We start from the raw sequence: 23635 nt of genomic DNA, 5'->3' as shown, positions 1-23635 counted from the left end.
GGATTATTAATAATTCTTAGCAATAATAACAATTTCACTCTGCCTCGCAATTTGCGCACGTCGTATATATATCACGGCAAATTGAGTGCGTGCGAATTAAAAAAAAAAAAAGAAAACGAGAGAGAGAGAGAGAGAGAGAGATCAATAACTTTCAACCCCTCCGGTTTCAATTTCCCGGTTTTTTTCGAAACCCCGGAGCCGATGTTTATCGCGGAGAGCGTGCGAAAAATCCATACATTTTTCTCCATTTCAGGTCTATCTGGGTAGTAATAGCGGACGTAACGAAGCGTAGAAATGGCGTTGCCACGCGTGTGCATCGGTGTATGGAGGCCGCGATGCCTAGGCCGGTTCTATCACCGGCAATTAATTGTCCCTATGAATCACGCATCGTATCACGCGCGACAGTTTTTACGTGCATGTTTAGCATTGATAACGCCCACCGACCCGACCCTACCTGCCTCGTTGCCTCCCTATCTGCTCGCGTGTTATGATGATTTATGTTTATGGTGCCAGCTGCCCTTTCCCCGTCACTCGATTCCGTAGTTATGTCCTCTCGCACCCTGCACCCTGATCCACGGACAGATCGATCCGCTCATCGCCGCGGCGAAAAACCAAGCCTTTCCAGCGCTTTTCACTCTTTCACGTTTCTCCGTCTGTTTTCATTCGCGTGTGACGAATGACAACGGGTGAGAATCATTCGCCGCAATGCACGAGATGTGTCAGGGCGGAAATATGTTTATTAACGATAAGTGAAAATTATTGCCCCGCGTTAGAAATATGGCCTCCCCCTCCTCTTGGGTAATTTATTAAACGCGGCGTTTTCAATGGCAATTTGAGATTCGTTTGGATATTTTCGGAGGTTTGCAGAGAAATTTTTTGATAACAAGAGTTGCGAGGTCATCATCACAAGCAGTCATTCGTAATTCTTAATTCTCGATGGAACATTTTATTATCATTGTCACGACGTTATTCGTTCAATTACGATGCACTTCGTCTCATACAGAATATAACAATTACGCTGCGGATTTTCATGCATTTATGGGGAATTTTAAAATTCTCGAAACCAATTCTCAAAATATCTTAAATATTTACAAAAATACAAATTTGCGTAAAAATCCAATGGTAATAATAATATTTGCACTGCAGTGTGAAAACTCGTGACAAAATTTCTTTTGAAGTATTTCTATGCTCCTTAATCCCTTAAGCTGGCAACTGAATCGCGGACCATAACGAGCGACCGAACCGTGTAATAATTCGTCGCTTTCTGTTTCTTCTGAACTCGTTGGTATATGATATCACTATAGAAATGATTAAGAAGTAATAAACTTATCATTTGTCTTGGCTGGGTTACATTTAAATATACTTGAAACTGAGAAAATGTTGCAATTTGGGACAAAAAAATCTCGACGTGCGTAGCACGTCGGTTAAACCTCAGATCCGAGTGAAAAAAATTATAATTCGTACTGTCATAAACGAATGAAATTCCGACGAGGAGGACTGATCGCAACTAAAGACCGATTCTCTTAATCTCTTAGTTCCCTCGCGATCGTTTAGTTGGAGATGTTCCAAGCGTGGTACGGGGAAAAACACTTTGCGATGCACGGCAAAGACAACGACACGACAGGTGGGCAGAAAATTGTATTCGAGGAAGGCGATTGAGAAGTCGGGACAGGTAGCTACATCGTCTAAATCAGATCGATCGTTGCTCGGTAAAGAGACATCACCGGTTGTACGAGGAAAACACCTGAAAACTATTTCCACCGAATCGAATTAGGCGGTCGTGTTCTTCATCGGTAAGCCATCCATTCAACAGTTGCCGCATTCGATTTCCAGTCACGTACATACAGCCTCCTCGTTCTCTTCACATCTCCCTCCCTCTCTCTCACCTTTTTATTTTTCCTCTTTTTTATAGACGTCGTTTTCTCTCCGACAGCTTTCATCCCCCGACGCTTTCTATCCGACCCCTTTCCCACTTGGCTCTTGTTTCAGAAACTGACCACGGAATTTGTGTAATTTCTCTCTTTCCTATTCGAACGACTCTCTCCCTGCTCCGTTATCCAGCGATCGACATTAAATTACCCTTCGGCAATGAAGCGTTCGAAACGTTCAATTTTTTCACGAGGGAGCTTCCATATGGGATTGACCGGAATGTTGTAACGACAATTAGGTTTTAACTCGCCTCCACGCGAGACGTATCGTTTCTTTCACTCTGCAGAGATGGCAAAACACATTAGAGCGGCGAGGATCGTGTTTGTTTCGAAAGAACAATCGATCAAACAGCGTTTCCAGCCGCGCGCAATCAGTTCAATGGTTTCCACTCTCGCAACGAACGACCAGAAAATTCTCCATCCGTCAATCGCGAGGGATACGGAGCTCGCAATTCGTTCGAGACGTTCGCGTTACGTTGCACAGGCTTGTTGCCCCTGGTGATGGAAACACGTACGATCGCGTTCAATGTAAGTTAATCAACAAAAAAAAAAAAAAAAAAAAATTGATAGAAATATATATTTAGAGAGAAAGAGCGAGAAAAAGAAAGAAAGAAAAAAAGAGGTAGTACGAGAAAACGTCAAACGGAGCTACGGATGCCGGATCCGATGAGAAACATCAGATCAGCGCCTCCTGCGAGAAGACAACCAGCACTCGCTCGGTGCACGATTTCAGCCGCTCGACAGGGAGTCACGTTCGATGAAACGTGCACAGCATCGAGGCAGTCTCGGGGCGTTGTCGTAACGTCAATAAATTTCAACCGATATAACACGCCGCATCGCAGCACGCCCGGCGAGAGAGATCGTGCGACCGGCTCTGGCCCGCTATCGAACAGCCAGCTGCTCGGATTTGGCCCGTGAAATCGAATCGACTCGGGGATCGAACCCGAATCGCCGAGCCAAGGTCTCTGTGTTTCGTTGTCGTCTCGAAATCGCGCACGCTATTCGCAATTTGTAACCGGCGATTGGGGGCCTGTACGATGGTCTCCCGATCTCGACGGAAGACGAAGACGTCGCGTGTGCGCGCGAACGAGAAGAAGCCGAGTTTTTAAAACTTTATTAAAATCGTGCTTGAAAATCCCGAATTGGCGCGGTTCCCTGAAATTTCTTTGTTCGTGGAAATTGGAAAAGTAGTAAAGGAGAGGGAAAGAGTGTATCGGGTATTAGCGAAGCGAGTAACATTTCCCTGGGAAACTTCTCCGGTAAGTCTCCACGGTTCGAGTTGCCCGATCTCCCCGTCCTGGGACGTCGTCTCTTCCGAACCTTACAAGTTTCACCAGCTGCCGGTGTACTTCGATACTTGTAACTCGATTGATACAGTCCACGCGGTTGCCCCGAGTGGTTTTCGTTAGCATTGACCGCGGAACTTTTTGTTTCGACGTTCTAACACCGAGTAACTGCATTATTCATCGTTTAACGGTAGTATCGAGCGACACCATCGGGGAATCGTAGCCGTTTAATTAAAAAAAATTTTCATTTTTTTCGTGTTTCGTTTCTTCTCGTCTTCTTGTTTCGTCTTCGTTTCTTTTTATTTTCCCGGGAGCTAATTAATACGAGGAATAATTAAGAAAGATACGGGGAAACGATGTTCTTGCGTTGTACCGACGAGACGCAAGAATGAGAAACGAGAGGGAGGCATAGTCTTTTGTCTGGCGAGCGAAGCACCACAGAATCAGAGAGAGGGTGGCGTTTGTTTCTCTCGCTTAATAGACGAGTCCATTTTCTGGCAAGAACCTCTCGCCAGAATCCTTCTTGGTCAAATAACCATAAATTCCGTGTTTCGCGTTTCTTAATAATCCCGGTTTCGAGAGGGTGGAATTATCTAAATGAAATATTCAAGAGGAAGAAGAGAGAGAGAGAGAGAGATAGAGAGAGAACGGTTACACGTCCGCCGCGGTTATTGTACGTGAAAGCCGGTGACAAGAACGAATGAAGCTCGTTTCCAAGGGCCGGCTCTTGTTCCGTTGGCTTAAGTAAAAGGAGGAAAAAACGAGGAGAAGCGAAAGAGAAAACTTCTCGTATTTTATCAGCCCACTTAACAATCCCCTTCATTCCGCCGCGACAAACTCCCACGAGGAGCCCGCCCTTTGAAGCTACAACTTTAATCAATTTTAACTTCCTCCCACTTCGTTCGTTCCATCCTGCTTTCAATCCTGACCATTGCCCTCCCGCTCAAAAAACGACGACGAATTAGGTCCACGCTTATAACTCCCTCGAAGTCGATGTTTTCTGATGTTCTCGTCATTTCATGCCTCAAAATTTCATACCTGGATGAATTATGACTATTTCATCGAGATTGTCGGACATATTTTTCAAGACATAGGAAATCTTTCATTCGTTTAATATCTCACTTTCTAAATTCGAGGTTGCAATTTTTCCGAGCGTACAAAGCAAGCACAGGTCAAAGCACCTTGGAACGAGCGGTTCTTAATATCCTAAAAGCCTCTCTTTCTCTCTCTCTCTCTTTTTATTTTCTCCTTGTTATTCGAATTCACGAGCTTACGACGAAAAGTCGGAATTCTTCCGGCGCCGATCGGTCTCCCTTTTCGTTGCTTTCCATGCCTAATTGGTACGAAAAAGAAAAAAAAGAAAAAAAAAAAGAAAAAAATCACGGAAAGCAGAATGCCGCGAATTATTGGAACTGAAAGCTCTACCCGCGCCTCTTAATTACCAAGCCCGCGCGCTATTGGAGAATTCAGTCGCGCGCGCGTTCCCGGCCGGCCTCAAGGAAACTAACGAATGTACTTGGCCGACTTTCTTTACACTCTCGTGGAAACTTTCGTCCTGCGCGTTTCCCCGATCATCATTTTCTGGACATTTTTTCTTTCTTTCTTTTTTTCCTTTCATTTTATTGAAACCGAACCTCGACGTTTCGTGAAAAGGAACTTTCGCAAGCGTCTGGTAATTTTCAAGTGTGAATTCCATTTTCAAATTTGAAACGAGCCAACAAAAATTGGAGATTCACGAAATAACTAGCGTGACTGAAGTTTCTTTTCTTTTCCGAGTTATTCGAAACTGTCCCCCCCCCCCCCCCCCCCCTGTGGTTCAAGAAAAGAAAGGCAAACGTTTTATTCCAACGATTAATTTCGTTTGCTGAACCTGTAATTTAAATCGGTAACCGGGGTCGTTAAACTCTGCTTCGCGAGGCTTTGCTCGACTTTATGAAGTCTTTAAACAGCATTAAAAGCCTCGAACTTCGTTACTTCGCCGAGCGATTATAAAACGTTCAAACGCATACTCCTTCGATTTTAATTAGCAACACAATTACGTTTTATAATTGCCGCTGTAATATTTCGATATTACTCGCGAATTTCTTGAGCCGAAATCCCAATTAAAAACGACAGAGAATATCGACGTAAATAATAAGTAATCACGTTTTTAAAACTAATTAGCTTCGATGTTTCCTTTCCTTCCTTTCTTTTTTTTAATTAAAATTTCACAAATTTTAACGCGAGATGGCACTCACATCGAGATACTCGCCTCCCCTTAATCAATACTAAATTAATTTTCCGATAATCGAATTCTTCGAATTTTCACGAACGGACAAACATGGTATTCTTTCAACGCTGAACGTTTTAACTTAGAGGCCCATTGGAAGAACGTGCCTTATTCGATAAACAAAATATATCTTCAAGTAAATGGAATTTCATGCACTTATTTCGAAGAACGGTAGCTCCCCTTCAGCCGTTCGGCAAACTCGTTACTCTCGCGTGATAATTTACTCGCGCGAATCGGCAAATGACAAATTACAACGCAAACAACGTCAGTGGACTCACCTTCAGAATCCGAGGTGTCAGACAACGGCGGCTCGTTGGCGATGTACTGACGGCCGCTTAGCAGGTTGTTCTCGACGATCGGCCGTTTGTCCTCGAGCTGTCTCCTGAAGCCGCGATGATCGTCCTGCAACGCACAAGGAAACGTCCACACCGTGAGAGGCGACAACCATTCGCGGTCGAGCTGCTCGTCTCGCTCGTCTCGCGGTATACGGCTGACAGGTTAAATAGGCTAATTCTCGCGGCAGCTTTATAAACGCGGCGGCGACGTCGACGCCGCGCTCAGCCCATCGACGTCGTCTTCATCTCGCCGCGTGCATTCGTAATTTCGTTTGACAGGGCATCGTCGCGGCAGCGCAACGCCGACCGGCTCTGCGCGACTCGCGACGAGTGGCCGACGAGAGGAGACGAAAGAAGATGAAAAAGAAGGAGAGGAACGGTGGGGGAGGAAGTAGGGGGAAAATGAGCTGCAACTTTCACGATATCACGTAGCCTGACGGCTTCTCGTTAACGAGATTATCTCTCGCGAGTCTCGAGAAAATTTTAGACGCCGCGCGTTTTCTTTTTCTTTTTTCCTTTTTCCTTTTTTTTCTTTTTTTTTTTTTTTTTGTCACGCGTTTCCATCTCGTTGGCGATTTTCTAGCCCCCCCCCTCCCGCTTCTGGAACACGGCCTCTTTTCCTTCGCGAATCTTTCCGTATTCTTGCCCCCTTCGCGCCGAGAGAGAAAGAGGGAGAGGGTGTGTCTTTCATCGAGCGCGTGAAATCCTTTCAAACGGCCCGGAATAATTCACCTAGTTTCGTTGTTACCACCATCAGAGACGCGTACAGTGCACACGCAGATACATAGAGAAAGAGACGCCCTTTAGCTTTCGAAAGGGTGATGATGAAACGGCGGGTTATTAGCGTTGGTTGAAACTCGCACGTTTCTCTCGCAGACCATTCGCGGAATTATCTTGGCCGATGCGGAATTGCGGTACGCGTCTATTTACCCGCGGTGTCTGTTTCTCTTTTCGCGAACGCCTCTTTCATTTGTTTTCACTTTCATTTTCATTTTCTTTTTTTTTTTTTTTCCCCCCCCCCCCCCCCGGGTTTAAACGCGTTTAAAAACCGAGGTAGCTGCTGCCTGTTGGAATTGCAAGAGCACCCACGTTAGGTGTGCAAATTAATCGTTTCCAGGAATGTAATTTCCATCTTCCTTTCAAATCACATGGCTGGTCTTTTTAATTATAATTATAAGAATCCCAACGCCGGGTTGCACATCGCTGAATTACTTTCATTTTCTCCATCGTCGGTGTGAAGTGAAATTCCTTTTCGTGTAAAAAGTCTGAAGATTTCACAGTTACAAACAAGATCATACTGTGTGTAATTAAGAACGAGAAAGGTACGCGTCCTCTCTTACTTAAGCTCTCAACTTCGTATCCGTCGTTTTCATTCCTAAACCAATTTTTTTTTTCAATTCGTCGCAGTTCGCTTATTTAAATCTTCCAGTTCTCTATTGTCTCAACAATTCTACCCAAAGAACGAGTACAGAGATGCTGAAAAGTACACGATGAGGGATAGCGACGATGAAACGAGGCCGATTTATTAGCAACGAAATCTAGAGCGACTAAAGCGTCGTTCATTGAATTGGGCCACTAGACATTTTCTAATTGGCCACGTCGAGATAATCGTCTTATCGTATTGGTTATCGGAATGACGGGTTAATTACGCAGTGTGCTTCGTAGCAACGAACTCACAGAGAGAGCAGCAGCAGCAGCAGCAGCAGCAGCAGCCCAGCGTTGCCGTTCAACGTTGAGGGATTTTCATCATTGAAACGAGCATCGTCTGTTTCGCCGTATCTACGAGATCGTTAAAAAGCGTAATGTTCGTTTCATTCCTCCCGGCGCACGTGAATACATGTTCGCCCGTTTGAGTCTACAGATAACGGTTGAAAATGGGCCAACTTTATAGGCACTTAAACTTACTTCCACCGGCCTGACAATAGGAACTCAGCATCGTCTCGGTGTAACTGCGCGTGGATTTTACATTACGAACTCGTGGAAACGTTGTCCATCTATCTTCGATTGAAGAAAGAAATTTACAATATGCAAATGCAGGTGCACATGTTGTAAGAAAATTTTTTAAAACATCTACGTTATTATCTACGAGCAAATATTTATATAAATTTGTAATATATTATAAATATATAAATTTGTAATATTTATATAAATATATAAATTTGTAATTTGATATTTATATAAACTTGTGTTTTCACGAAGACTATGAAAATAGAATCCTGGCAGTTAGATGTTGTATTAAGCACTGCATTTTGATTATTATGTGCGTTCTATGCATTTAGAAATTATATGAAAGGCACACGCAGCCGATAAATTTAATCAGTGACACGTTGTACGAAAAAATTCGTATCCTCGGTAGAATAGCCAGAGTAATTAAATAGTATGAAAGAAATATCACAAGGATACGTTGTATGAGATTAAGTACAAGATCAAAGTATAATGATACGAAACGAGATCTAGTTAAATATGAATTCCGTCTTAGACTGACCACAGAGTGACTCCTACTGTACAATATGTACATAAACATTGTCGAAACCTCTGACGATACCACAAATTGTCGTAAAACATCTCATTAGCTTTACTTGGAATTTAATATTTTCTCGATTTATAATGAAAAAAAAAAAAAAAAATATATGCTTTATAATGAAAATAAGATATATATTTATACAACATGTAAATAACAAATTAAAAAAAAATAAAGCTGAACTTGGAAATTTCGAAAAATTGATGAACATCTTAAAATATATCATACAACTTTTGTATTAAACAATTTCTCATTGGACGCATAATTAGTTACTTCGAGTGTGCAAGTCACGTGAATCACCCTGTATATAAAAAGGTACGTGGGAGGTTGAGCAGCATATCTCAGTGAACCACGCTTCTCGCGAGACACGTTGGAAATTTTTTCAACCACGTCCAATAAATAGTCGATAATTCGGCAAGTATCGGTAATTAAAGGAATTCCAATTTGCCGGAACGGCCGGGCGAAACGGCGGCTCCTCGCCGCGTTCGCGATCGATACGCTCGTTGAAATCAATCCAGAGCCGCGATAATCGTCGTTCCGTGGCCCCGATAATCGTTCCCCGTCGCGGTTACTCCTTTTTGCCCGTCGCCCGTGTCCCGATCGATTTCGTGTTAAGCAGCGCGATTCGGAAGCGGATCGTTACGTCGAACGACGGCCAACCGTTTACGACGAAACCGCGTCGTTCGAGCCGAGTTCGTCGCCGATTTCACACGCGTACAGGCGGCGATAAAACGAGCCGCCGATCTGCTGCGTCCCGCACGCACCCTCCGACGATTCTACAGACTTTTTATTTTATTTCTAATTTTTTTTTATTAAAGTTATTAATTTTTTATTAAGGGGCCAGGGCAGTTTGAAATTTTTCGAAAAAATCGATCTTTTGTTTTGTTTCAAATAGCAGTTTGAAGTCTTACAAAGAAGTAAGATACAAAAGGTCCTAGGCCTTTAAAACGACTTATTTTGGAGTGTAATAATAAATCCACGGATACAGAATAATTGAACTTGTATCACTGTTTGCAGTGTTATAAAGTGTAACTCGTGTGATTCAATTTAGTTGTGAATTGTAAGAACTGTGGGCCGAAATATATAAGTAAAAAAAGTAAATAAAGGATACATATGAAAAATGATGTTCTGAAACTTTAAACGCGAAACTCGGTTTTTAGAAACGCTGTGCAAGATATCTCGAAATCTAACCAATCAATTACTGTGAAACTTGGTACGTATCTTTATTATTATTATTAGGGATTGACGATAAACAAAAAAACATATAAATTTTTAGCATAAATTGGATACATGAAAAACAAATAGCTGCCATTTTCATAATTTTCACAGAAATGAAAATGTTGGATCGTCAACCCCTAGAGAATATTGTTTACTTTTCAACTTTCTTTGCCTTTTTGTTGCAGCTAATCCTGTTTGGCTGGAATCACGCACACCGATAGGCAACGTAAAAAAAAGTTATGTAAAACGATGCCGTTGAAAAGCTAAATAAGAGCTCTCTTCTTTTCCTTTTTAAATGTTGCTTTCTATAGTTCATAATGTGTTAAAATAAACCATAACAACTCATGTCAATCAAATATGTAGTTTTTTTTTTATTAGCCCTCCAAAGTATACGTAATTTTTAGGCTCGTCACACTGTCCTGCCCCCCTTAATTTTATTATCTATGGATGTGTAAGGATGTTCCTTTTTAAAAATTTTAGATTATGTCTGTTTTTAGTGTCATTTCTCCAGTTTAAATCCAAATGTTTGATCCTCCGAATAATAATCTCCATCTTCTTCGCTAGATATTTCACATAATTTTCTCTCGCAACATGTTTCGCTCCATATCGTCGAAAACTATTTTTGAACGTTCACGTAGACTTTGGTTAATGAGTTGTTGCCTGTACATAATTGCCTGTCTAATTCACAGTGCATAATGTATAGTCTATTATGCGTCAATGAATAGTATATGATGAATTTCTAGGTAGCGCACAATGTGCAGCGCACGATGCATTATTCAGGATGCACGGTGCAAAGTGCATGGTGCAAGACACATTGTGCAGAGTGCAAGGTGCAGAGCGCCGAAATACAGGATTCATCGTTACACTCGTACGCGATTGCGCCGAGTGCATCTTTTACATATTTCAATTTCCACGGTATTTCTGGACAAATGTCCGTCGTACGAAGAGAACTGAGAGAATTTTCCTTGAAGCAGCGTTCCTCTCATATAAATTTCCTCGGTGAGGACTAAATTAATTGCGAAACCTCAATATTTCCGAGAATTGAAATGAAATCGTCGTTACTCGTCGCTTTTATTAGGTACGAAAAAAATTCTCAGCGTACAATGCGCGCATTTTACGAGCCAGAGGATCTCTATAGGTTTACGACTCTGTGAATTTGACGTTTCGACGAATCCTCGAAGCAGTACAATTATAATTCCACGGCGGTGAAAACGAGTCATTCGCGGGGTAGCCACAATCTTGCGCTGGAGGTCGTCGCAGCAGGTGATGCCTCGTAATTTGCATAAGTTATTGCGTCGCGTCGTTCGTTTACGCGCAATAATTTGCGCGCGAATTAGAACGCCATCCGCGCGGCCATTCCGCGGAAATTCGTGGCATTACGTGGCACGCTGTATTGTTCAACTACTATCCAGTAGCGGCGAGTTCTCGTTTAGATTTACTCCTGGCGCGGTCATTACTCGGTTGCATTTGCGTCTCCCCGGGGTCGTCTCGCGGTGGCGTTGGTTCGCGACTTAAAATTATGCGTCACAGGAAACACACCCGCGGAAGTTCAACGATCGCCGACAGCTCGGCGCGGCTGCCGTCTTGGCCGAAATTTCAAGTTGGAAAAAATCCAGAAAAACAGCGACAACGTAACGAATGACGATTAGAAATGGAAATCGGGGATCGACGAGTACAATCGTTCTCGCAAACAATCTGGCAAACAATTACCAGAACGAGCGGGGCAGAATGAAATTTTCTCGTTTTACGGCGCAACAACTGGCGAAGTGGCCAGTATTTCGTATTTCGAAACGTTGCGCGCCGTTTTCACGTTGAAATTGACGTCGACTCTGCGTTGGAAACATTTAAAGGAACGTCGAGTTAAACGACACATGATATATTTTAAATACCTCGTTGTCAAATCTGGAAGATCTGGACATGCGATAAAATTCAAAATTGCGTTGCATCAGATCCAAGGTTTGACCGAGTATTTGAAAATTTCAGGCGTCGAAAGTTTGAAATTCGAAGTGTTTACAACGAGAAATTTCGAACTTTTGATCGTCGAGTGTCGGGACACGAAGACGCACGATCCTGTGTGTGCTTCCTTTTTTGTTTTGTTTTTGAATTTCATGCATAGTTAATGCAACATCGGTGTATCGCATATCGCTGAAACTCGGTTATTGTTCGTACCACCTGTACGCTGTTGCGATCTTTTTGCCCTGGCCTCGCCGTTTGTCGTCCCTGTGTACAGACCGAACTAACTGATATCCGCGTGGAATACATTACGCTTTTGAAACCGTTTGGATAACAGTTGACGACACCGTGCTTTCGCATGCATAGAATTCTTTGTGACATGCCTACTGTTTTAACGATACTCCGCGTTGATACACTTATAAAAGCTTTCGTTGTTAATATTGAATTTTCCACGGAAAATACGAAAAGGAAACAAAAACGGAAACGAAAAAAAAAAAAATAGAAGAAGCATCTAGAATTTAGTTATTTCAATCGCCAAGTGCATAATTAATTAAGGTGAATTGAACTCGAGTAAACTGTAATGAGATTACTAGTAGTTGACATCTCACAAGTTTCTCTGTTTTAACATTCTCCTTGTCTTATTTGAACGTTTAAAAATCTACGTCCACGTCACGAGGATTTCGCCAATCCTGCAGTTTCACCCCTATTCTTAATTATCTATCTCGTAAATTCTAAATTGCAAATCTCCTACCCTCAACAAAGTCTGTTTATCCTCCCATTCAGTGCACCCGTGCACGACTCACGGTACGTCGCAACAATCGCAACGTCGCGTACGTGCCCCGAGGTAGCGGAGTTTCGACGGGGGATGGGAACCTTTTCAGATAATCGTTTCCAGGATAACACCCTCGGATCCAGCCAGGTTTGCAACCCTCGGCCGACAAGCGTGCCCGACGCTGGCCACCCCACCTCCCCTGCATCAATCTCAAAATACACGCTCATCAATCAGTAGCCGAGCGCGGTATCCCTCATTTCGATTCGAAACGGCTGAAACTGCCAGCCGAACGATCCGTCGCGACTTACTTTATCGCCAACGCTAATTAGCAGCACACACCGGGTCGGTTCGCGGCCGCCGAATCGATACTGTCTCGGGGATCGAGCTTATTTATTCGCCCGCGTAATCGGCCGACCTCGTTAAACCCGGATGCCCAACGCCCGATTGAAAACGCCCGGTTGCGCGCGCGACGAGTCACGAAACTCTTGTCCCCGATTAATATTCGGCCCGATTAGGGTTTTCGCTCGGCGAACGATAAGTAGAGGCGGGCGCAGGTGTCGTCCATCGATGACTGGTCCGTGATCGGGATCGAGGGGTACATGCACCTTATCATCCCTGTACACTCGCAGCTTGGTAACATGCACGTTCTAATCTGGATTAGTCCGAGCTAGTACGTCTTTGTGCGTGGAAACTGGGCCGTCCGGAGGGGGGGTCTCTTCGCTGCGACCCCCTTTCGGTCGACGACGCGTACCCCTCTCTATCACTGTTCATGTCCACGCACACACCGCGAGCCTAATTGCGTCAATTTCGTGTAATCCAGTCGATTCCAGTAGGTTACGGGGCGCCGGTAGGTTTCAAGGTACACGAGCCTATTTGCCTCGGAGAAGATCGTCGCTGGCTCAGGATGGATTTCAAGGCTGGCCGTTTTGAACAGCACAGGAATGAATCTTTTGGGAAGCGAGGGTTCCGACTCGTTCCTATTCGATAGGTGAAAAGTGGGGAAAATTCAAGGACTGAAGTGTCGATTTCATCCGCGAGACGAGTTATTCGGCAATTTTGGAAATTTTCTTTTTTTTTTTTTTTGGAGTTAATAATTTTCGACAGAAACGAAATACTGTAAAGATTGGTAATTCGAGTGGCGAGTTTTCTTCAAGTATTAAAAATACTGCAGGCGTTTCCGGTATCTCGTTCGGATATATTAACTCGCAAAGTCACGCATACATATTTAGAAATACGATACAGATCGATAGTTCTGAAGTTAATTGTTAATAACACAACAACGAGGGATGATTTCGCGGCATAGGCTAGTGTAAAAACTTACCTCTTGCTTTTGCAAAGCGGCCACATCTCCACAAACAGGTCCCAAACCAGTAAGTTCGGTGTCTTTCCTGATCACCCACTCGATAAGCTCGCGCAGGGACAACAGAAGAGCGTTCCAATGTTCCGTATTGCTTTCCAATCGATTTCTGTGAAAAGAAAAGAAAAAAGAAGAACGAAAATGAGAGAAATTCCCATCCACAGATATTAATGTCAAAGACACTCGCAATGTCAGAAAAAAAAAAAAAAAAAAAAAAAAAAAAACAGCACGCAGCGGGAAGGCTGGGCCCGCTGGGGTTGAAATCGCGCAGACTATGCACGACTTATGCACCAGCTGCGCGGGGAAACGCGTACGTCTGGTCGTAAATACTGATAAGGGGGTTGGTTGGCTGGAGACGCGTCACGGGGCAAAGAAATATTTATTCTCCGGAGAAAGTGAAAGAAAGACGGGAAAATGAAAGAGGTCGGTGATGAATGGAGAGGAGAGAGGCGCCACGTCCGCGTGGGTAGAATGCAAGAAAAGCTCGACTGGCGGGGAAGATGATTCAAGGTGAGCTATAAAACCGAGGAGAAACGCGGTGACAATGAAGATGGGGAGAAATAAGGGACGATCGTAAGAAGATCGTAAGAAGATCATAAGAAAGCTAAGAGACACAATTAAAAACCGGGAATGAAAAATGAACGGACGTGCGGGAGAAAGGTTTAGGAATATATCGCGGGATACAAACGTAAGACAAACAGTGAAAAGTAAGAGGTACTTGGAGCAGAATTTAACGAGGACAAAGCGACGAGGTGAATTTATCAAATCGGAAAAGTTGCTGACTCGTGAGGACGACACGAAGAGAAATGAACGTTGACATAAGTATATACGCGAGTAAGAGGAAGAAGGGGAGGAGCAGAAGAAGCACAGGAGAGGGAAGTAAGAGGTGGAAATAAAGTAGCGCGGTTATTGCGGTTGACGGGGACGTGAGGGACGGGGCAGCAAAATAGGTAACCGGAATGAATAAGAAGAGGAGAGAAAGAAATAGAAGAGATTGAAAAGGGGGTGAAAAATCGAAGGACGAGAGGCGGCTGGCAAAAGCAGGGGCAAGAAAGATGGCGTTGTGGATTTAGATTTATATTCCGCCATTGTTGCATCGTCGTCGGCCGGAGCAGTCTCTCGCACTCTTAACAACCAACTCCCTGTCTTCTCGTCCCCGTCGCGTGCAACCCTCCTTTTCATCCGCGAAAGCCACGGGCTCGTCTCGTCTGGTATCTCGAAGGAACAGACCCGCGGATATATTGCAGTTATTATTGTAACGTCGATGAAAGTCCTGCGGAATTCCGCGAGCTAGCTGTATACTTTCCGTGATTCGGTCATATCGCTTATATATATGTACGTGTATATATTTTTAGAAATATATATATATATATATATATATATATATATATATATATATATATATATATAAAGTAGAGAGAGGTACCGCGTGCCTTCTTCTTCTACGAGATAAAGTGGTGAAGAACAAGAATACACCCCAAGAATGATAGTTCGACTGTGTGTTCCCCGTTTTCCCAGCGCAAGACCGAGCAAAAATTTGACCGATGCGAACTTATCTCGAAACGTTGAAAACGAGCCATTATTCCGAGATCGATGGTTTTAGTTTCACGGCGGGCGGTTTTGTTCCTTTTCGCGGCCTCGAGACGGAGTTCTGCCTTTATCGGTATCACGCTGATAGGATTCGTGTCGTAGACAAAGAGGTTTCTTGTTTGATCGGTCAGGTTAGATCGACTGGAGATCATCGGTGATCAATGGGACGATATCAAGTCGATTCGCCTGGTTCGACAGATCCAGGAGAGAGGAGAGTAAGAAGCTCGAGCATCATTCACAACCCTACAAATTATTATCTATCCAAACTTTGCCCAACGTACAGAGAAGAGACTGGAAAGGAACTGTCGTTCCGATAGCTCTGATCCTCGAGGCTGGTCGACCACTTCGAATGTACAAACCAACCGCATCGACCACCAACCGTTCGGTCGGAGCAGCACGGATTTGCAAAAATTGAGGTGTTGATTTTCCCCGGATGATCCTGCCGCCAAAAGCAAATAGCCACGCCCTCGGTCAACATCGGACAATATCGTTTGTTTAATCGACGCGGTCGTTCAGCGATTAATTGCCTCCAAGTCCTGATTACCACCAGAGGGCAAGCAGGAACGGGAACGTGGTGAGGGAACAAAGATAAAACACGAGGATAGAAAACACGAGGAAGAGAGCACGGAACTTCTTAATGGAACATCAGCGTAATCCGTGTTTGCGTTGGGACGTTGCAGTCACGAAAAATAATTCTCGGGGAGGGTCCATTTGCACGGACGTCTTGCAAGTGCCACGAACAGAAGAGGGGCCTTTGACACAGACGATGGTATACCTACTTCACGTTCGTGCGATCGCATTTCAATTGGACAAGTCCACGAATATCCAGAGCAGAGTTTATACTCGCGTTTCCGTGGGGTATAACGTTGAATACACACTCCTTTTGCTCGATCTTCGCGACATACGAGACCTAATGTAACATAAATCACTAAGAAATTCTGCCGGCGGACAGTCACCCGTTGGAAAGAAACGTTTTCTATTCTACTGCAAAGCGAGCGGAATTCTTTCCCGCACGCGTGATAATTTATTTTCGGCTTCGATTCTGGCCGGAGTACTGATGACATCGTCACGATCCGCGTTTTTTTTATCGCATCTTGGTATCTATTTCAACCTGTAACGTTTCATTCGTTACAGCGCGTTTTCAGAGACGTGAGTATTTCACTTTCAGTAAAAGTTCGTTTCTTTCGTTTCAAAGTTAAACGTTGCACGCAATACGAAAAAAAAAAAAATATGTAAAACATCCAAATTTAGTAAATGGAGACGAGTAGTTTCAGTCGTGATGTTTGAATTCAACTTTCTAACTTTCAATTCGAGATTCACTCAAGATTTCTAATGCAATTAGTATTATAGCAAGGATAACTTCACACCGTAGAAAATACTTTTCTTTTTAAGCAATTTTATCCATTCACTAAGAGAGGCAACCTTACCACCGAGCACAAAGCGCGAAAGTTACAAATTGCTGCGACTTAAACTCGCTGGAATGGAAAAACAATTTCCCCGACAGATTCTCAGATTGCGTCCGGGAACGTGAAAAATATCGACGCGACGCGGCGAAATTCGGGAGAAAGGGACGCGAGACACGGACGAGAATAAAGAGCCGGATTGGATTAGGGAACTTTGAGCGATAACGCGGCACAGGAGCACGGAACTTTTGATTACGGCTCGATGTTGCGCGCGGGCGGACATTTGGAATAATTAAAACGACGAAACGGCATGCAAAATGTCCACGAACGAGGGACGTACGCGGCCGTCAGACCGATTTCAGATAAGCCGGTTTCCACCATCGGGCACGTCGAATTCTCATTTTTTTTCTCCCTCCCCCACTGTTTCTCTCTCTCTCTTTCTCATTCTCTCTTTCTCCTCTTCTGGTCTCTTTTTTCGGAGGGTGGGAAACTTCCCTGGGTGGATAGCGTCGCAGCTAATCTCCGGCATTAACGAACCCTATTAAAAAAAAAAATTTTGTCGCACTCGTTCTCCCTAAATCTTCACGTCATGTTTTTACGAGAGGGGATAACGTTCATCCTCGTTACGATTTAACGGGGAGCTAATTCGCAGAGAGACGAGAGAGGAAAAGGACGCGAAATCGATACACAACGTCGAAGATACTTTGACGCACAGCTGTTACAATAAAGTTTTTCTGTTGCGTTGTGAAGTAGATCGTTTCCATATATCAGATGTTTCAAGAACCAGTAGCTTACGAATGGATTCTGGTTTAACGAGATCCGCTGTAATTGTATATTTTTTTATTATTTTTTTTTTGGTAGGCGCGTATTATATTCATTCTCTTCCAACGTACATAATTTAATTTCTCGTGTTATTTCGAAAATGCAGAGTGGATTTCAAGCTGATCCGGTAATTCATTACCGGATTTTCTCATCTCTTGCTATTCAACCAAAATGCTCTTCTATTTTTACAAAAGTATGTACACCCTCCGTGAAATAACCAGAGTGTCAGTTTAATTCGATCGAATCAAGTTGGAAGAAACTCGGCGAAATGAGCAAACTTGTTTACAACGTTTTCCAAACACCTGCGAAAATTAATGAGATTTCGGTACAATCTACCATGGAGATTATAAGTTTCGGAGATTATAAGCGCGGATTTCAGAATTTCATCACAAAGAAACTGTTTCGCTTTCGAGTTTCGAGGTTTCGAGAGAGAGAGAGTATCGTGGCAATACTTACAATGATAAATTTACGGTTTCGTTGCCACGCGAATATAAAAGACGCCACCATTCAAAAAGCGTTCTACATTTCCTCCTTCAATCTTCAACGAACCTCGTTAAATCTTCCAATTCTTCCTTCTCGAAATCAAAATTTTAAAACTTGGTTCGTCTCGAACTTTCTAATATTTTCCAATCGATTTCTCCCATCCACTCTCGCGAATTAATCAGAATTTTCACTCACTTGGATCAAACTGACGAAAATTCGTAGGAACTACGAATACTTTAAAGAACGTAGCTACCCACGCGTTCACGAGATTTCGTGAAACGACTTTTCCAAAACAGAGATTGCCCTCGCGCTCACTTGCACTCGCGGAGCAAATTTTCGGTTTACAATTCCCGTTATCCGATTTGCTTTCAACAAGCTCTCGATTTTCAGCGAGAATTCGCAGCCCGTAGGTTTCGCCGCGCCATCGAAATCATCTGGGCAAGAGAGGGTTTTGCCAGCGTGATCTCACGAACCCCCATTGACAGACCGCGGCGCACAGACGTCCCGGTAATCGACTCTTCTCGCAGAGGAGCCGGAAGAGACGTTGCAAGAGGGGGAGTTTTGTAGAGGTCCGCTCTTGACAAAGCCTTTTGATCTATCACCTCGGCGTTTTCCATCGAGAGAGAGAGAGAGAGAGAGACTCTTGTGCTCTCACGGTCTCGCAGTCGTTCTACCGGTTAACGCAATAAAGTCGGCAAATGGAATTGCCGCGAACGGGCGGAGCGTTATAATTCAACTCCGGGGAACAATTTACCGGTACAATTCCAATCTGGGCAAGGTCGACTCGCAAAACCGATCCAAACTTTCACGATAAACAACAACAACAACAACAACAACAACAACGGCAACAACGCGACGACTGTTCGCGCAAGCACCACTTCCGGTTCACTCCGGGGATCACCTACCGAAGAACTTCCTTCAAACAGGCTGATCGCTCTCTTATGGCGAATCTTTGTGTCGACGAGACGGTTCTTGGGAAATTTGCTTTCGTAGAATCATTATTATTAGACGTGGCATCGAGTTTCAAGAAAGATTTATATATATTGTTTAACGTGATGTAAACAATATTATACGTGATTTAATTGAGTGATGTGACGCGAGCGTAATTGAATTAATACGAATGATGTTGTGTGATGTTGATATCTTCGATTCGATGTCGCTGGTAGTGAGGTGAGAATTTTGTAAATGGAGGGATTGATTAATATGTCCGTTGCGAAATAGATTTTCATTATTTGTCGTAAAATGCTATAAGATACTTTTATACGATTAATAAATGTGTCTTGTACGAGTCACTGTAAAATCTCTGTGTTTCTCTATCATACATGTACGCGTGCCAATTGTGTAAATACTCTCGATCTAGATCAGTAATGTAAGTGGCTCTAATGATATTATCTCTTACGTAGTAAATGTATTCAGAAAGAGAAAAGATCCAAAATTTTTGAACAAAGTCTCTTTAACGCCTTGTTTGTCTACGAGGAACGTGAAGAATCGGTTATTCCGAGCCTCGTCACGTACTACCAAGAGCACCACTCTTCAAAGAGTGTATTCATAGTTAGTCCGTGGTCACTATGCTGTCGAGATTTAACGAACCTCTTCCTCGGAAAAATATTTCGTACTCAGTTACATACCCGTCAGTATCAACTTATCAATTTATTTAACGAATAACGAAACGACCGATCGCGACTTGTCGCAATGTTACAATGGTAACTTCATTCCTCAGCAAATTTTCTCGCGGAGCGCGGTTTGCTCCTTTTGATCGGTCGATTTCGCAATCGTAACGCGATCGAGGGAACTTTAAAATAAAATTAATCCTCGCGACTTCTACCAGCCGTTATAACGTAATGGCGTAATCGTGCCATTTTATGGCACGTGACATTAATACGCCCGATAGAATTTTCTTCGTTGCGAAATCCGGTCGCTTAACGGGGCTCTTCGATTTATAGTAAATGACGTCCACTGCGAATTATCGTAACTGCTAAATGCTCCGGTAAATTAGACGGATAAATGGAATTTCGAAATCGTTCAACCCTTACAATACAAATGAAAAGTACGGATTAATATCGTCCAGCGAATTTTTATCTTACACAGTTCATTGAATAATTTTGTCTTTATTTTCTGCAATGTTGATTCAGCGTAGAATGTTTGCAATAGTACAGACTAAATTCTATAGTACAGACAAAATTCTAAATGAAATTGGAAGTAAAATACAAAACAGCATCCGGTTTGTTTGAATTTCTCAAGTATTTGTTCGACACTGTTGGTCATTACTGATAGATCAAAGTTAGAAAAGTCATTGTCCACAATGATTAGAAATAATCTAATATGATCATTCTACAATAACATTGCAAGTAAAATTTTTGTCGAATAAAATTCTACCGTCTCTCGAATCGAATTTAACAACCGTCAAAATACGAGGCTTTGTGCGAAAATTGTATTTGAAAATCGAGTAGAGTGGCACGATGGTTTAACCTGGATTTTCTGAAAATAAAATTATGCTGTTATACATTAAACATACATTGGATGAAATTTGAAATTCATACGCGTGATATTGGACTTGTTGTATTTTTAACTGAAAGCTAAACGATTCTAAACTGGCTTATGTTTCTGTTAATTTTTAAATAGCGGTGGCAGAAATAAAAATATCAAAGATGGAACATCTTATTAATTTTTATACAATCTATTTGTAGAATATTGAATATCGAATATTTTTCAAAAATACTTAATAACGAAAAACAATACTACCGTTACTAAAACAATACAAATCGAACCAGTGTATACTGGCTTCGTTTGTAGTGAATACACCTTCCTGAAACGAACCAACAGAATTAGTATAGCACATACGTTTGTTCCAGATTCGTAACTCGATACGCTTTCGATTCATTTCGTTTGGAAACTGTGGCCGATTCGCGATCCAGATTTTCTCAAACGCAGTTGCCGGAGTAACGTGAAAATCTCGGGGAAAAAAAAAATTCATGGTAATGAAATTTTCACTCGATACAATGAAAAAAAAGAAGGCCTTTGAAACGTTGAACGAGATTTTATAATATCGTTTCAATGCGCGGCAAAGTTTTCTCTATAGAGCGTGGATACCGATTTTCAAGTTATCGTGAAACGAGAAAACCGAATTAAACCGGCGCGCGGATCGGTTGAATCTCCATTACAAAGAGTGTAAATAGGATTCTGCGCGGCTGATCAACCGTTCCAGCGAAATTAATCAGTTTCGATTACCGAATTATCCATTCGGTCTATAAAACGGGGATAAAAGGAAGTTCGGGGAAATAAGAGTGAAACGGTCATCGGTGCGCGGTTTCGGCGCATTAATCGTCCGATTAAACGACTTCCAATAAATTGGTTGGATTATAAATACAGCTGGTGCGCGTCGACGTAAAACACGGCTCCGTGGCTTCGTCGATCGATATCGTCCAATATATAAATCAACGATCGGCCGATGACGAAAAGGCGAATTATCGTTGCGTCGTGTTGAACGTGAGGATGGAGAAAGCACGTCGATAAACAGAGATATTTGCGTTCTCATTAGAGAAGCATGCGAGCTCGTCCTTGGATGAATCGGATCTTCGGCCAAAGCTAGATCGTCCAAGGATCGATCTTGGTGGCCATGATAGAATCGATACTGGTCTGCTAATTCCAGCTATCCGGCTAGAGAACGCACTTCAAGGCGAAATATCGGCCCAGGTGTACAAGCTAATGAGAGTCGGACTCAGACGATTAATCGTGAGAGCTTGTGTTGACTTTCGATCCGGTTTCTCGATGCTCCTACCTATTTGGCCTTCGATGGCATCACACGGAGAATAATATTCGCTGCTTGATTTTGCCGATTTCGTACAATTGTGACTCGCTTTTCTAAAAATGCAACCTTTCATTACGAGAACTGTCGCGTTGATAAATTTTTAACGATTTACAGAACCTTATAAAGTGAACCCTAGAAATTACAGCTGTGAAAAAACTAACTGATACATTACAAACAATCTCGCCAGGTGACAAATTTTCACCCCTCGGGTGACGGAATTTCTGTCGGAAACGGTGACAGAGTTTCAGTCCTCGAGGTCTCCAGGCCTCGTAAGAAGAGAAAAGAAAATGCCAGAGGCGCACTTCCTCTTTCTTTTCTTTCACGCGTTTTGAATATTGAATTAAAACTCGCAAGATCGCGACGACCCAGTGACCGAACGTTGCACCGGTCTTCTCTCCACCGATGACGCGGAACGGGTCCTTTTGTTCGCGCGAGAAACTCATTTCAGATCTCCCTTTGAGCCATCGGGACAGCTCGCCTCCAGGCGGAGAGCTCATTCTTTCATTTTTTATCAACGCGAGCGCCTCGCGCGCGTTTGTCTTTTGAAGACAACGTCCCCGCTTCTTCTTTCAAGGGGTCGAAGACCACGCCAAGTCAGACACGCCATTTCCTCCTCGGACGTTTCGATATCTGATTCTTCTCTCACGCTCGTGTGCAGCCACGCGAGAAATATCCACAGATAACGGCTTTAACGCGAGCACGCGCGAGAGCGCGTCTCTCGAGAGACATCGAGCGTCTTTCGTTCAGGAAACAACGACGATCTAGAGGGATTCCGATCTCTTACGATCCTCCGTCACGTCTTCAGTCTTGTGTACATGGACCGATACTTTCTCGAACCGCCATTTCCCTTGGAACGATCGTTCGTAAAATCGTCTTTTTTTGTCCCTGCGAAAATCTTGTTTCGGCAACGTCACTTTGAACGCTCGGGATTTCAGCTTGAGTGACGGACCTATTGCTTTCTCGCGATGTCTCGAGCTGGAACACGGAGCGAGCGTGTTGCTTCGTTTGCGATAAATTTTGCAGACTTTTGTTGAAGTCAGATGAGTGGAACGTTAGAAGATCGAAGCGAGTACAATGTAATCACTCTCGCAAATATCCTTGATTGTTTGACATATTGACTGATAGAACGATAACATACTCGCTATAACAGTTAGTTCATCGATTCTAGCCGGAAATTGAAATCCCCTGAACAATAGTAGCATTAAATCGTCCGAACAAATACCGTGATCCATGAACGTTCTCTTGCTTCTTTTTTTTCTCCTTTGTTCGTCGTGCGCTCGTGCATTCGTAATAATATTCACAGTTGCGATTCATAGTTGCAGAGAAACGGAGGACGCAACTATTGTGAAAATTCGTGCAGTTAAATTTACGTGCACTGGTGACGGTGACGGTGACGGGGAAACAAAAAATGGTGAAAAAGGGGTGGACCGAGACAGAGATGACCGTCGGGTTGAATTATTAAATCGCGTGGCGAACGGAACCGGTGCAAAAGCACGGTCGAAGGAGCGGCATTGAATCGCCGACAATTTCGAAAGGTGTGCCGCACGATGTCGACAAAAAAAAAAAAAAAAAAAATGAGGCCCCGCGATAGCGAAGAGCCAGCGATAGTTGATTCGTCGCTGGCGCCAGCTGAACCGGAAGTGACAGGTAGATAATCGCGGATCGTGATGAATCACCCGGGTCCCGGGCCCTTATCAGTCGTTCCTGTACATCGTCGTTCTTTCATCGTCGTTGTCGTTTCGCCAACACACGCCGAAATCTGTCACGCGCAGCGCTTTTCCGCTCTGACTATTCTCTCTCTCTCTCTCTCTCTCTCTCTCTCTCTCTCTCTCTCTCCCTTTCGCTTTGAACCGACGGGTTATTTTCACGCGACGTGGCATCGCCGCGAAG

General features: G+C 43.4%; 1 protein-coding gene across 4 annotated transcripts in view; it reads right to left on the bottom strand.

Annotated features, from left to right (window-relative positions):
* The window catches only part of LOC122535920 (dystrophin), a 116167-nt gene that overhangs the window by 67057 nt on the left and 25475 nt on the right, over positions 1-23635 (bottom strand). For all 4 annotated transcript variants that reach the window (XM_043667841.1, XM_043667839.1, XM_043667842.1 and 1 more), the window contains exons 3-4: positions 13604-13748; positions 5762-5885 (exon numbers count right to left, since the gene is read on the bottom strand). In XM_043667841.1, coding sequence (XP_043523776.1) covers positions 5762-5885; positions 13604-13748 — 269 coding nt within the window. The remainder of the gene's footprint in view (positions 1-5761; positions 5886-13603; positions 13749-23635) is intronic.

This window comes from Frieseomelitta varia, unplaced genomic scaffold, assembly GCF_011392965.1.
Source record: "Frieseomelitta varia isolate USP_RPSP 00005682 unplaced genomic scaffold, Fvar_1.2 scaffold_787, whole genome shotgun sequence".
Lineage (NCBI taxonomy): Eukaryota > Metazoa > Arthropoda > Insecta > Hymenoptera > Apidae > Frieseomelitta > Frieseomelitta varia.
The sequence above is the reverse complement of the archived record's forward strand: the minus strand, read 5'-3'. Positions and strand labels throughout refer to the sequence as shown.